Source organism: Salvia hispanica, chromosome 5 (assembly GCF_023119035.1).
Source record: "Salvia hispanica cultivar TCC Black 2014 chromosome 5, UniMelb_Shisp_WGS_1.0, whole genome shotgun sequence".
Classification (NCBI taxonomy): Eukaryota; Viridiplantae; Streptophyta; class Magnoliopsida; order Lamiales; family Lamiaceae; genus Salvia; species Salvia hispanica.
This window is the reverse complement of record NC_062969.1, coordinates 4,842,430-4,859,021: the sequence shown is the minus strand read 5'-3', so window position 1 is coordinate 4,859,021 and position 16,592 is coordinate 4,842,430. Positions and strand designations below refer to the sequence as shown.

The 16,592-nt window shown below is 35.4% G+C and overlaps 1 protein-coding gene and 1 pseudogene across 1 annotated transcript; both read right to left on the bottom strand.

The window, feature by feature from the left end:
* Positions 1-4,010: 4,010 nt before the first annotated feature.
* LOC125187711 (uncharacterized protein At1g66480-like) lies at positions 4,011-6,491 on the bottom strand. Its single transcript, XM_048084340.1, has 2 exons — positions 5,859-6,491; positions 4,011-4,260 (listed from the first exon to the last, which is right to left on the bottom strand). The coding sequence occupies exons 1-2, from the start codon at positions 6,390-6,392 to the stop codon at positions 4,198-4,200; spliced, it is 597 nt and encodes a 198-aa protein (XP_047940297.1). The 5' UTR covers positions 6,393-6,491; the 3' UTR covers positions 4,011-4,197.
* A 3,757-nt stretch (positions 6,492-10,248) lies between these two features.
* LOC125187652 lies at positions 10,249-12,793 on the bottom strand (annotated as a pseudogene).
* Positions 12,794-16,592: the final 3,799 nt, after the last annotated feature.

The following is a 16,592-nucleotide window of genomic DNA, read 5'->3' as shown; positions in this document are numbered from 1 at the left end:
CCTACCTGTAGTATGGCTAACTTACCGGCGTTCCAAGTCCCCATGCTCAATAAGAGCAGTTTCGATAATTGGAGTATCAAGATGAAAGCGTTATTGGGAGCCCGCGACGTTTGGGAGATCGTGGAGAATGGCTACAAGGAGCCACAAGACGAGACCGATCTATCCCAACAACAAAGGGATAAATTGCGAGATGCGAAAAAGAGAGACAAGAAGGCTCTCTATCTCATCTACCAAGCTCTAGGGGACGACGATTTCGAAAAGATCTCGAGTGCAAGCACCGCCAAAGAAGCGTGGAAGAAGCTCCAAATCTCATGTGTTGGTGCGGAGCGAGTAAAGAAGGTACGCCTCCAAACTTTAAGAGGGGAATTTGAATCTTTACATATGAAATAGTCCGAATCAATTTCGGATTATTTTTCAAGAGTCTTGGTGGTGTCAAATCAAATGAAAAGAAATGGTGAAAAATTGGAGGATGTTAGAATCATGGAGAAAATATTGCGCTCTCTAACCCCTAATTTTGAGCACATAGTAGTTACAATAGAAGAAACAAAAGATTTGGAGGAAATGACCATCGATCACTTATTGGGTTCGCTACAAGCATATGAGGAGAAACAAAAGAAGAAACAAGAAATTGTGGAGCAACTTTTGAAGTTGCAAGTAAGCCCAAAGGAGAAAGAAGAAAGCTCGAGCAATGGTGGTGGCCCACAAGGAAGAGGTCGTGGACAAAGACAAGATCGTGGTCGTGGTCGTGGTCGAGGATATGCTCGTGGACGTGGACGTGGTCGAGGATATTTTTCAAACAATGAAGAAAGAAAGGAGTTCCCAAATATGGGACGAGGAAGGAGAAATCCACAATCGAGGTACGATAAATCTTCAATAGAGTGTTATAATTGTCATAGATATGGGCACTATGCTTCCGAGTGCAGAGAGAAAAAATCAAAAGTTGAAGAGAAGACCAATTACGTGGAGAATACGAATGAAGAAAATGGATGTGTCCTTCTAGCTTACAAAGGAGAAGCTGGAAGAAAAGATGTTATGTGGTACCTCGACACGGGAACGAGAAATCATATGTGCGGGAACAGGAGCATGTTCGTGGAACTTGATGAATCAGTAAGTGGCAACGTCTCCTTTGGTAATGAATCTAAAATTCCAGTTAAAGGAAAAGGCAAGATTCTAATTCATTTAAAAAATGGAGCTCATGATTTTATTTCTAACGTATATTACGTGCCCAATATGAGAAATAATATATTGAGTCTTGGACAACTCTTAGAGAAAGGATATAACATTCATATGAAAGATTATAGCCTTTCAATAAGAGATGGCAAAAATGATTTAATTGCCAAAGTGCCAATGTCCAAGAATAGGATGTTTCAATTAAATGTTCAAAATGATGTGGTGAAGTGCCTTCAAGCATGTTATAAAGATAAGTCTTGGCTATGGCATCTTCGATTTGGGCACCTGAATTTTGGTAGCATGCTACGAAGATTACCACCCATCGAGCATCCCGATCAACTCTGTGAAGGATGCTTAGTTGGGAAGCAATTCAGGAAGCCGTTCCCAAAGGAGTCAAGTTCGAGAGCTCAGAAGCCATTGGAGTTAATCCATGCAGATGTGTGTGGACCAATCAAGCCAACCTCCCTCGGTAAAAATAACTATTTCCTACTTTTCATTGATGCTTTTTCAAGAAAAACTTGGGTATACTTCTTGAAGCAGAAATCAGAAGCATTTGACGCATTCAAGAAGTTCAAGGCGCCGTCGAGAAAGAAAGCGGTCTACAAATCAAAGCAATGAGGACCGACCGAGGTGGAGAATTCACATCCACGGAGTTTCTGGAATTTTGCAAAGAAAGCGAAATTCGGCGACTACTAACAGTTCCGAGATCTCCCCAGCAGAATGGAGTGACTGAACGAAAGAACAAGACTATCGTTGAGATGACTCGAAGCATGCTAAAGACGAAGAATTTGCCGAAAGAGCTTTGGGCAGAAGCAGTAGCGCCGTGTACCTGTCTAACAGGTCCCCAACAAAAAGTATATGGGGAATGACTCCTCAAGAAGCTTGGAGCGGGAGAAATCCAGGGATCGCCCACTTAAGAGTGTTCGGGAGCAAAGCCTATGCACATGTACCAGATCAGACGAGGAGTAAACTCGATGATAAAAGCAAACCATACAAATTCATCGGGTATGACTCTAACACTAAAGACTATAAGTTATATGATCCAACTTCACAGAAAACCATGATTAGCCGAGATGTGGAGTTTGATGGAGAAGGGGTATGGGATTTCGGCTCAAACAATGACTTCACCTTCATACCTATGTTTGGAGATCAAAGAACATGCGAACAGACGGGAGAGGAACAACGAGAACAAACGACTCCACCTACATCTCCCACATCAGCTGTCAGAGGCTCGCCACCATCTTTCTTGAATGAAAGAGCAACACAACGCACACGAAGTTTGGGCGAAGTGTATGACGACACCTCAAGGTTAGAAGATCTCACCTTATTTTGCTTATCTGCTGATTGTGAACCAGAAAAAGCGACAACAAGGGAAAATTGGCGAGTTGCGATGGATGAAGAGATCAAAGCCATAGAGAAGAATGACACGTCGGAGCTCGAGTGGCCACAAAAGGAGCGAACAACTATTTGTGTGGATAACAAGTCGGCGATTGCACTATCTAAAAAGCAAGTGTTCCACAACCGAAGCAAGCATATCGACACCCGCTACCGTAAGAGAATGTGTTGCAAACCAGGAGATTCAAGTCGAGTATGTGAAATCGCAAGATCAAGTTGCCGATATTTTCACAAAGCCCCTCAAGTACGAAGACTTTATCAAAATCAGGACTCTGCTCGGAATGACAAATCAAGTTTAGGGTGGTGTTGGAATAAAAATAATTAAACTTGATTTTTTTAGTAGAATTATCTAGTTATGACAAATATCTAGATATTATGAAGAATTATCTAGATATTAGTAGGTATTAAAATATCTAGATATTTTAGGAGAATTCTCTAGATTATAGATATTATTTAGAATTCTCTAGAATTAGTATGTATTAAAATATTTAGATATTTTAGTAGAATTCCCTAGAATGTAAAGAAATATCTATATTTTTATAGAGAAAAAATCTAGATATAAAATATTATAGATTCTAGTAGAGAATTCTAGAATATGAAGTGAATGCCTATAAATAGGGAAGAGTTGTAATATTTTGCTTAAGTTGAGAAGTTGTGAAGTTGAGAAAGTTTGAGAAATTGGGTGTTCCTTTCTTCCCCATATCAAAACATCTCCTAAAACCATTTCTACATATTCCATCCATTCTTCTCGCAAATATTTCCTCCAAACTAAATTACTCCTCCAACATACATCCCATATTTTTCCAACAGTTTAAAGGGTCAATTTTGTTCTCATAATTAAATTTTCGACTCTTATTTGTGGGGTAGAATAATTCAACAAATTAAACATAATAGTGGAACAAAATTAATTGACTTTGAGTAATTTAATCAGGTTTTATAGGTGGTAGTTGTTAGCTTCATGTATTTGCTAATTAAAGTCTTTTAGAACCATACTTTTGTATGGTCTTTATTTAATTTTGGAAATGTCATTTTCTCACAATTGAAATTAGTTATGACTTCAAATACAATAGTTTTAATTTTGGCCCCACTTTTAACTAACTAGAGAATTAATGATGATCACATAGTTTGAAATTATGTAGGATTAATTGTTACTCTTGTTAGAGACATTCTTTACTTTATAATCGTGACCAGTTGTATGTGTACGTGTATGTTTAGGTAACTCTATTTTAATTGTTTTATATATTGATTTGAGGATTTTATTTAATTGTTTATTTTCAGGGCCGTGGCCTCTTTTGTAATAAAAAAAGAGATTTTTTTTTTATAGAACGTTATTTCATGAGCGAGTGGTTATAAATTTAGAACTTTAATTAAGAATAATAGCAAAAGCTGAAGAAGCGTGACATATATGGGATATTTATGATAGTAATTTAAATTATATAAGAAGATAATCTGAAAATCTAATCTCTCATATAATTCACTTGTACTAAACATTATTTTCAGCATCTAAAACCTTTACAAATAGGATCATATTTCTTGTATTTTGTTGCTGAAAACTGGTAGTACTGGGAATTCGGAGATATAAATCATAAATAAATAGACTAACGATTTATACATATTTGGCAAAATAAAATGTTATGACGCCGTAACAATCTGGTGGATCTCTCCTTCATCAATGGGTAAGAATCCAACACGCTTCTGCAAAACCAGAGATTTAAGTTAGAACATTTTTTAAATAAAATTATACTAGTAGAAAAATACTACTACTATGTATTAAACCAAAAGGAAATATGTTTAATTTCTTAACATTAAAATGTTGTTTATTCCAGTATCAATGATGATTTATATTCCACGAGTGGCCCAAATTCATCTGGGTCCATGTCATCTACTTGCCCAATTAATTATGTTGCTAAAATCTTAGTCATATATATAATATATATGGTAGTTATTTTTTGTAGTTTTGTGGTATTGATTTATTTCTAGCTTGCAGCTAAATCCCACTAACTTAGATGACATCTCCAATCTATTGAAAAAGAAAATTTGGCTAGCTAGACTCTAAGCTATCTATTGATACCAAACTATATTGGATGAGTGCATTGATCTGAATAGATCAACGTAATAAAACATTAAAATTCAACCTTCTAACTTTCCAATATTTTATAAATAGTCCATTAATGAGTGCATTCTGAATAGATTAACGTGAAAAATATTAATAAAATTCCACCTTCTAGCTTTTTAGTACTACTATTATTATTTTCTATTTATAGGAATTATACGACAATTAACCAACCACTTTTTTTTAACTTTTTGTTACGTGTGAAAACGTTGGATGTAAGAGCCAACTTAGTCTGACTACAACTAGTTCGATTTTTCCCTTGACAATCTTAATTAATCGTCAAACTTTTACAATTTCTATAGAAAAAGAAAATTGAACTTCTAAAAATTAGTATTTGTAGACTAAACGTACGGAAATATTATTTTACAATTATTACATATTCTCACTTTTACTTGTATAGCTCTCTGGATGAACAAATTAAGACTGTCTCAAGTGATCAAAGGAAAATCACAAGGAACGAAAATTTGTGGCTTTAAAAACAAAATCCTTTAAACATGAAACTAAAAATAGAGAAAATTCATTAAAACACTGTAGAAAAAGAAAAAGGTGAAGATGTTGGGTACAAACCCTCCCTCTCATCTAATATGGGATGGATTTGTACCCAACAGAAGAAAGAAGGCTGTGTATCTGATGGATGCAAGCATAACATATAATTTGAAGTTAATTAATACAAGTACTATGTAATTTTTTTAGAAAACAAAATACTAGTATAATGCAGCATTGAAAGTTGGAACGCATAATTTGAGAGATATAATGGGCGGCTCATGATCATCTATAGCAAAAGGAAATGTTAGCCACCACCATGATATAAACATAGTAAAATTTGTAGCCACTTTTTGAGTAAAGGTACAATTATGTAATTGTGTAACAATACAAATTGAACCTTTACAAAATTTCACTCCAATGTCGTGTGATGTATATTGCATAACTTGTAAAATGTAAAATGTTCGTATGAACTAATATGATCTAAGTGTTGTGAATTAAATTGATCTAAAAATAATTTAATTGGTATCTAAAACTAACACCATATTTTTGATCTCATCTTTTCACTTCATTTTTAATATAATGGCTAAGATTTGATCTAAACGTATATTATGCGGGTTTCATTTTTTCCATTCGTGGCTAGACTTTTAGTAATTTCAAAGTGTAATAAAAAAATGTAATGCCGTAAAAAACTAACCTCGCGAGATTTAATGCGATCTCCATTCAAATGCACATTCTTCTCTTCGGCCATGCATAAGCCGACAATCTTCTCTGCCACCTCACCGCCATCTCTGCTCTCCGCCATTAGTCTCTCCACCTCCGCCCTCGGCAGTCTCATCCTCACCCTCACTCCACTTTTGTCTATGCTCGGCGGCTTCATGATGGACAAATCCGAAGCCGACCGGCGCGCCAGCATCAGGCTCTCCAGCCGGTCTTTCGCGCCCATGTGAATTCCCGATCTTACCCTCCTCGCGCCCGCGCCCGCGCCCTTTTCCTCGGGGAATTTCGGCAGCTCAACCAGGAAATAGAGGCGCTTCGGCTTCAGCTGCTGCTGCGGCTCCAACGGCTTGGCTCTCACGCCGTAATGCTTCACCGCCTCCGATTCCAGCAAGACGTGGCCCGGGTAGCCCTCCACCACCGACCCGACCCGAATAGGAGTCTTTAACTTGAAACTCTCACCATTCATCTTCATTACTTTTGCACTCTTACTTCCTCCCAAACTATTCCCCATTTTCTTTTTTTTGGCTTATTTTCTTGATTTTTTTTTTTCTTTTTGTGTTGAATGGGTAAAGTGAGAAAAATGAATTGTGGTAAGGAGATTTGATGGATAGGAATTTTGCTTGGATTTATGGAGGTGGTTATATGGTTATATGGCCTGTATGGTTGCATGAAAGTCGCAAGGTCAAGAAAAGTGTGCAAATTGTGAAAAGTTGGAGCCCTTTTTGATAAATATTAAGATTGGGACCCCTTTCACTCTCTTATCTATAAAATGGTTACACAATTAATCATAAAGTTATTATATGGTCGGAAAAAGATGCCGATAAGAAAAAGATGCAGCTTATATATAATTGATGTTGGGAAATAACACATTCATCATGAATTAGCAATAAATATCTGAGATAATTGTTTAATCAGTTTGTTATTAGAGTAGGAGTATGAAACTATTGTCACTATATGATTGGGATACATAATTAATAGTTTAATTATATTTAATAACAACCCAAGCCTAATCCTACAACCTGCTATTCAGTACCTTTAAATAAGTTCCATACTTCAAAAATCTTTAAAAATTGACATTCATGTGATACCATTATATTAATAATGAACACTAATTTAAATACGACCAGTAGTTGTAAGAGTTGTCTCGCATGTACTTGATAAAATATGGGGTTACTTTTAAAAAAGCATTGTCATGCTTATCTGAAAGCCAATAACGACCATGCTATAGAAGTCAGTTAGGTTAGGATGGGACATGAGATTAGTTGCTAAGTACTGTATTAATATTTCAATTCAATTAAATTAGTTAGGCCTCTCAAAATGGACAGTGGGTATTGGATACCCGATATCCAAACCCGAAAAAGTCGGGTAATTGGATACCCGAAACCCGATTTTTTGGGTTTCGATCAGGATTAGGTATTGAGAATTTTGGATTTTCGGGTATCGGGTCCGATTTTTTTATAAATTACATAAATAGTGTATTAATTCTAGCCAATATTTTACAAACCCAATTTCCGCTTATATTCTTAATTGAATTCTATTTTTAAAATATTTAAGTAATTAAATATTAGTAGGATTATTAGTTTTTACTGAATTAGTGCAGCAGAGACACGCCCTTCCTCCCTTCTCTTACTCTCTCACCTGCATCTCCCTCCGCTCCCGCCCAGCGCGGCAGCGCCGCCGTCGTCTTCTCTCCCAACACCGGCCATAACGAGCTCTCCCCTACTGCCCATCCGCGACCAGTCTCCTCTCCCAGCGCTGTCGCCCTCTATCTACTGATCATTTTTTTATTGCAAGAATACTTAACATTATTCTCGTAGTTAACATTATTCTTTATACATGAAGCAAATATACTAAAGTTTGTAGTTAATATTAAAAAAAAAAAATTGAAATTGAAATTGGGACTGAATACCCGAGTCGGATATCCGGGTACCCGAAATCAAAATCGGATCGAGCATCGGATACTAGAACTTGGGAAATCCGGGATCAGATATTCGCAGATACCCGATTTGATAGCCTAAAATTACTAGTGGATAATAGCAATCTCGTGACCTGCAAGTTTGTATGAAATACTAGTAGAAACCAACCCACTATTTTAGCCAATAATTATGCTGACGTTACGATTTTTTTTTAATTAAGTACTGTTGTTGTTTGTATCTCCGCATTTTAGTTCATAGTTGATTATTAACAACAAATTGGAAAAACAAATATAACTACATTGGTTCAAAAGTCAAAATCAAAATCTCTATTGAATGGTAAAAGCATACAATCCAAATTCTGTTCATACACAGAATTTACCAAAAGCAGGGTAGCAAATAACCACAATTTTGTTGTTTCGACTTAGAAATTGGTGGGTAATTAAGTGACTACTATTAAGAGAAACGTGATCGTAATAAGTCAATAAAAGAAATAAACAATTACACGAAGTTGGGAGCAAAAAAATGATTGATTAATCCCAAGTAATAATTTCTTCAAAAAAGGAGCTCTCAGTGGTAAAAAAAAATGATTAATACCCTATCTTTGTTAATGGACCACTAATTACTTGTTCAATGAAAGGGACTAGCGGTAATCATGGAATACATGTGGAGCCAAGCTTGCTTTCAAGATTCCTTTCATCTCTGCATGTGCCCTTTTGACTAACCTGATTTTGTAGTTAGAAAAGCAATTCTAAAAATTTAACTAACCACAACTTTCAATATATGAACATGTGACTATTACCACAACTTAGTTACAATTAGATTTCCTTTATAAGATTAAATTCTTTCTACACATTATAAGTATGTTAAATCTGCGATCTGCTTCCAATTTAATGAAGAAAATGTGTTAAAGAGTGCCTAACACATTTTTATTTTCTCTTAACCTAACACAATTGTAGTAGGCCATAGTTTTGTGGTTATCAACATATATTCTGACCAGGACTCACGTCACGTGGAAGGGTCCATCTCGATGTTTGGCTCACTTTTATTTTACAAATTCAACAAATTTATATTTTATTTCCTTTTTTAATTATCAATTTGAAGTTACTATATATATATATATGACGAAAAACTAAAATAATTATAATAATTTAGACTCCTTTTTGGAATCTCAGCCTCCATTTTTTGAACACCGAATAAGCATTTGTTGATTTATTTCTAGACAAGAAAATCGCTTCTATGTTTCAAATTATGTTTTTAAATGTAAATAATGTAAGAGAGATAAATTGTGAAATTCAATATGACAAATCGGTTTAATTAAAAAAATATGGATGAATATAAAAAAAAATGTCATAAGTTAGTCCACATATTCTACCATTGACCATTACACTGCCTCTAAAAAAGGGATTTGTTATAGTACAAATAAACGTGCTTCTAGTATTTAAGCACTTTTTAGGCAGCATCCATTTTTTGACATGTCGAACTAAGCTACGAAATGGGGATAATCCTCATGAAGTCTTTGCCAAGAATTATCGAATTGAATTATGATGAAAGAGTCATGTATTTTCGCACCTCGTTGATACCAATAGCTTTTTTTTAAGCGAAATGAACTATATATGAATAGTAGAATACCAATAACTAAGGTTATTTTGAGTAGTATATAACTCTCATGTTTTATATTAGTAATATTTTTAGAGATATTATTAAATAAAAAGATTTTATTATTATTATTATTGTTGTCGTCCGCAGCGGCGGAGTTATTATGGGGGGCTATGCTCACTCTAGGGTAGTGATAAAATGTGAACTTATATATTGTACAAACTCAAAACTACTCAACACATCTTCAACACTGTTTCAATATAATATTAATATAGTGTAAAATTTCAAGATTTTAATGTCAACATAGTATCAACACAATATCAACATACCATCAATCATTGACTATCATTGGAATTCTGTTGACATTTTCCTGTTGATGCTTTTGTTGTTATTTATTGACATTTTTCAATAGTCCAGATCATAGTTTTGAGTTTGTACAATATTTAGAGTTTTCATTCCGCTCACTCTATATTATTTTCAATCCAAATTTAATTCAATTTAGTTACAAAATTAAAGCATATAGCTTACAAAATTAAAGCAGATAGCTTGTGTCTAAGTAAATGTGAGCTAAGAAATTAAATTTAATCCCTCAATAAATAGCCTATGGGTAAAAAATTGATATATTTTCGTATGCATAAAAATAAGGACCAGAACAATTAATGCATGAGATCATTAATACAAAAAAATAATTAGAAACGAAAAATAAGGACCAGAACAAGCGGTAGAGAGGTTAATGCATGAGATCAGTGCGCAGTTTTTAAATTTTAATTTATTTACTCATAAAAAATAAAATACAATTGAGGCTCAGTTTTGTAAAATTAATTGTGTATGATGGGCAATAAAGGCCCATTATAATTTATAAGTGGTAAAAGCTATTCTTAAGGAATATTAATCAACTGTTAATGCATCACACAAATTTCTACCAATCAAGAATGAAGTAAATAAATACAAACTGCAGCCATGAGAATCCTCTGTTTTACTCATGCTCCTCTAATCCCCAATTATGTACTGTGTAAAGAATCCTTTAATACAAAAAGTCCAATGAACAAATGACTAATGAGTGAGTGAAGAATCAGATCACACCTCTTGACAACTCCTAAGGTGTTCCAACAAAGATCCAGCCTTCATCTTGGCTCTCTCCGTGCCCGATTCCACCAGCTCCGACAGCGCCGTTGCTGCTCCGAGCCTGCTCAGGCACGCAAGACTCACGCTGTCTCTCCTGCACAAAGACAGCAGAATAGCTACAGCATTCTCTCTGCAACGAGGCAGCCCCATCCGAAGAAGTTCTGTCAAGACAGGTATCATGCTGCCTCGCACAAGGGCTGTCTTTGCCTCGTGGTGGCTGGCAAGAACTGAGAGAATGGTAAGAGCTTCATCAACAATACTGCTCGAATCTGTAAGCATCTTGATCAGTGCTGCCACAATGCCGGACCTCACAGCACGTCCCTTGTTTCCTTGATAGATGCACAGGCTGAACAAGGCGGTGGCAGCGTCTTTCTTCCCTCTTGAGCTCCCATTTTGGAGTAGATCCACCAGGGCAGGTATTGCCTCGGATGCACCCATGATTATCTTGTTCTCGTCTGCCAGGGACAAGCAAAAGAGGGTTGCAGCAGCATTTTCCTTTGCCTCAGCGTTTCCCTCTTTGAGGACTTGGACAACGGAGGGGACTGCATTGGCTAGCATGATGAGCTCTTTATTCTCGTCGTAGATGGAGAGATTGAGAATCGAGGTCACTGCATTATCTTGAATCTCAGCATCATTACATGTCAAGAGATTAACCAAAATTGGAATAGCTCCTGCCTCTGCAAGCAAGATTCTGTTATCCGTGCTTCGTTTAGAAAGCAATCGGATTTCAGCCACAGCAGCCCTAATTTTCTCGACACACCGACTTGCAAGCCTACACACAAGGGCTTCTATGGCTGCAATATCCCCCTGACATCACGAAATGATCCATCGCTTCTTTTCAGCCTCCCGTTTACTAATGAAGTCGGCTGAACCACATCATGCTTCAGGCACCACTGAGATATAAGGCTTCTCAATACATAATTCGGAGTGAGAGTGAGATTCTGCAGCTTCTGCCGCGTTTTTGGGCATGTTGTGTTGCCACAGTCTACCCATCTCTGTATATAACATCTCTCATATGTCTGAAACAGCAAAAACCAAACCACATTGTTAGTAAAAGCAAACTCATTATGAATAATTTTAACCCCATTGGTCTAAGGCTCGGTTGGACCATCATCATACCTGTCCGGTGGCCACAACAACCAGATCTCTCATGAGCTCGAGAGAGATAGGGCAACGCAGATCATCAGGAATACAAACAGAACCGGGCTTCTTGTTTTCCTCTACTGCTTTGCCAGACGAGGTATTGAGTCCCGGAGTCCCACCTTCCTTAAAGACAACAGCCTCAGACGAAATGGATGAGTTGGTTACATCGTTTTCAATCAAAACCTTGTTCAAGAATTGATCTACGGCCCCAACGCCTTCTCCCAGACCTTCCGTTTTCGAGCTAGCTTTGGTTACATTGTCTACATGTAAATATCCAATCTCTTTGTCTAATGGCTGAGGTAAGCTCGAGTTCAGAGGGCAGTCGTGTCTTTCACCGGCTCATCTCAACTGTGACCTCACTAATTCAACCTAATGAAAGAATAATGATGTTTAGAAACGAATCATATCCAAAATAACAGTACAAAGATGCTTAACTGTAAATGCTAACAACCTGATCTAGCACCTCTTCCCATATGTTGAAATCATCATAAGGCAAATTATCCAATGCTTTCTCCAGTTTCCATATTACACACTGAAATTGGAAGAGAATTTTCATTTTTGTACCATCCTATAATATAATGCAGATATCAAACAAGAGAAGCATTTCAAGTCAAAGTAATTAAAAACAATAATTTGACATAACTCATTCAACTAACACAGCTAAAGTATCAAAAATCTACAAATCAATCGAGTCAAATTCAAAGATCATATTTTTCATTAAGATTAATAGTTGTATGAACTCAAACATCATAAATCAAAATATACAAATTACATACTTACACAAGTGAACTCGGAGTTATCAAAGTGATTAGCAGCAAACATGAGTCTTGTTGAAACCTGAAGAGCTAAATTCAGATCAGCGAAGCCAGAATTCGAGAGACAAGAAGAGCTTGTTTCACAATTTTTTTGAATCATCTCGGAATCCTCAATTTCTTCAATAAAATCGGCCAAAAGTGAGACTCTTCTCCCCAATTCTGTGCATTCTCTCTTGAAAAAACCAGAGAAGCCCGAGGCGGAGAAGAACTGAGGCGGTCACCGCCGTCTTCTCTTCGCCTGCCATTTCATCGGGAGTGCAACTTCTATTTGGCATTATCACAAACATATTGTCGACATTGTTGTGTGGGACACCGTTATTATAAGATGAAGATTTGATCGTTATACAGTCTTCATTGCCAATTTGCCACAGCCTAAGTATATCCCAATATATAATAAATAAAATGAAATTAATTTGGAAACATTTATCACTAATAATTTTTTTAGCCCAAAAATGAAACTATTTATTATTAATGTAATATTTAAAATAAATTATTGGAAAATGTTTAAAATAGTAGTAATACTTAATCTGTTGCCATAAATATCAACATCTTCTAATTATATGGGCTGGTAAAGATCAACATTAGTTCATAACTTCATATCCCTTGAGTATAAACTAAAATATTGAAATTCGATGAGTATAATTCATAGATAGTACTCCACTACGTTCACAACCTATTTGCCATAAATTAATTGATTCATAGAAAATACTCCACTACGTTCACAACCTATTTGCCATAAATTAATTGACATAAATTTAATAGTACTAATTTGATTCACTTGTTTTGTAGAATCACTGACCGTGATTTGAGTACAATAAAAGATCCAACTTTTAATTGATTTTAATTAATGGATTAAAGATTCACTATAAACAAATGCGTTTGCTTGGTCGAATCTCGTTGGTCTAATTAATTGCACTAGTATTTATTTATTTTAATTAATGGATTAAAGATTCACTATAAACAAATGCGTTTGATTGGTCGAATCTCGTTAGTCTAATTAATTGTACTCGTATTTATTTATATTTCAGTTTTATTGAGAAAATATATTCGATACGAAACATATAGTTTTTGTGCTCTATACGGACTATCATTTATTATAATCCAAACGAACATCATTCTCAATAATGAATTCTCCACAGAAAGGAAAAGCTGGTAAAATATTGGTAGAAAACAAACAAACGAGTACAGTTGGAAGAAGATTAGGCTGCCATATAACTACCCACCAAATAGGTACTCCCTCCGTCCCAGAGAAATTGACATACTTTGAAAATGACACGGGATTTTATGAGGTTTTGTTTTGTGTGTTAAATGGAGAGAGAAAATATAATTTTTATATTCATGTGAGAGAGAACTTTTTCCAAAAAGGAAAATGTGACATCTTTTGTGGGACAAACTAAAAAAGAAAGTGTGTCATCTATTGTGGAACGGAGGGAGTACAAAACAATCATGTCCTTAGGCTGCCAAATAACTACCACCAAATAAGTAACATGTTGGATATTTTAGTGTAATTGGGTTAACTTGATTGATCAGTATTATCATAATAATAATCATATAAGTATGAAAGTACGGAGTGCACGCTTATTTGAATTCATTATGATGGACGGGGGTCCGAGGGCAGCGCCCCCGGGTAGCGGGTTCATCTTCTTCAAAATGCACTGATTCATCTACAGATGCACTTGTTCATCTTCTTCGAAATCTGATCGATTCTTTTGGTTCTAGATACTTCTTGAACATCAACATATAGAAGTTCTGATTTCTCTGAATTGTATGCGATCAAATATTTTGATAGAACATCGAAATTGATTTGACCTGAAAGTGATTTATCACGACTTTCAGATTATCCGTTTTTTATCCAATATTCTAAATCTCCCTAACATAATATAGGGGACAAATTCACATAGTTTTATGCACCGAGGGGACATAAAATAACTGTAGCCATTAGGCTGCCAAATAACTACCCACCAAATAGATACCCATTTTGCCGTACGGAACAGGGCATGGATGATAAAATTCTTGGTTAAATTAAGTCCATTATTTTCACTAATTTGGCCCACAACCTCCACTCAATGGTAATTTCTTAAAGATTATTTTATCCGTCTCATAATAGATGTTACATTTTCCTCTTTAGTTTGTCACACAAACTCTCTCACATTAATATAAATATACTATTATTTTCTCTTTCCAACTTCTCATAAAATTTCATGTCAATCCCAAATGTGTCCTCTATAATGGGATGGAGAGAATATTTTTTACCAAACAATACTGAATAAAACTCGTACCAACCCATGTGTCTTTCTTTTAATGAAGTGAAATCAATCTCTGTTGATGTATAAATTTTGGGTGAAATTCTTGAAGTAATTGTGTTTAGAAAATCATGTCCTTATATTTGACATTTTTTTAAAAATTCTACAAAAGGAGTTACACATTCTCAGATGTGTAAGAGCTTTCACAATAGTAGACAATTAACCTCCAATTTCCTCCTGCCACGTTAGTATTTTATTATTCAGGCTATCCACATGCCGAAATTGCTTGTAATCTTCGATTAATCAAGTAATTAGTACTCGACTTTATAAGTGATACTTCTCTATAATATAATTATGTGTATTTATTTAAATAAGTAAACTTTAAATTTAGTCCTCAAAAGTAAAGGTTTGCACATTTTAGTTTAGCGAATTACTATGAAAATTATCTCTGAGAAACAAAAATGCCTCAAATTCATTTTTTTTTTCTTTTTTATCCTAAGTTAGCATTCTGCGTTCAATTTATGTATGTGTTTTCCGTTTGTATTTATTAAAGTATAAATTGAGCGGAATCATAGGCAAAAATGGGGAAATACCTCAAATGATATTTCATTTTTCAAATATTAGTTACGATACTTCCCATGTCCCAAAAGAATATACACTTTGGCTTCGATACGTGTTTTAATGCAAAATTGTTAAAGTATGAGAGATGTATGGAGAACAAATAATTAAAGTATTGTTAGTGGAGAATGTGTTTCACCTAGGGGTAGCAAAATGGGTAGCGGGTAATGGGTAATTCCCATTTCGACCCGCTACCCGCCGGGTATTGGGTATCCGCTACCCGATGACAACGAAAAACGGGGCGGGATCGGGTAGGGTGTTTTAGAATTTTGCGGGTAGCGGGTATACCCACTACCCGCTTGGGTATACCCGTTAGTCCCGATAATACCCGTTATTATGAGTATTAGCCATATTCCACCTTTTAATATTCCCTTTGTTCAATATTAATAGAGGTGTTTCAAATAGTTAAAGTAGAGAAAAAAAAAATAAATAGTTAAATAATAATAGCTATATACGTACTCATTTTGAAAAATTGAAAATAATTAGTTAGAACGGAGGAAAATTAAAGTAAGAGAGATAATAATGTAGAGAAGAGTATTTATATTATTATATTTCCAAAATGAGTGAAGAAAATAAAATGTCTCTATTAAGACGGAATAGTGGGAATACTTTACATAATCTAAGAGTTCTTTTAAAATATTTTTATATTTCAACAAACTTACAATTAAAAACTCGATATTAATAAAGTAAATTAGAGAGCATGGACGGTTATTACGGTTTTGAAATTTTTTATTAGGATTTCGGGTCGGGTACGGGTACCCGCAATGTTGGGTACGGGAAACCCGACACGGGTATCGGGTAATCCCGGTATGTCGCGGGGCGGGTATTGGGACAATAAATTTGGCTTAAATCGGGTACGGGTACCCGACTTGTCGGGTGCGGGTACCCGCGGGTAACCCGTTTCGCCACCCCTAGTTTCACCTCATTAGAGAGAAAATAATTTTTAAAATTAGAGAGGGCATATTCTTGTGAGGCAGATTAAAAAAGAAAAGAGTGTATATTCTTGTGGGATGAATGAAGTATTATTTTTCATTCAAAAACCTAAAATATGTTAAACCCGGGATCAAATTTGTAATTGAATGTGCATCAATTTTGAGAATAGGAAAGCAAACAATATATATTTAATTGTCACTGTAAAATTGAAATACTCATAAAATTACAAAATCATGCACGCATGATTATATATCTACATGATATAGGATCAATCAATATTTTAGGCTCGAGTCTTTGGTCCACAACCTCCTCCACTAAATAA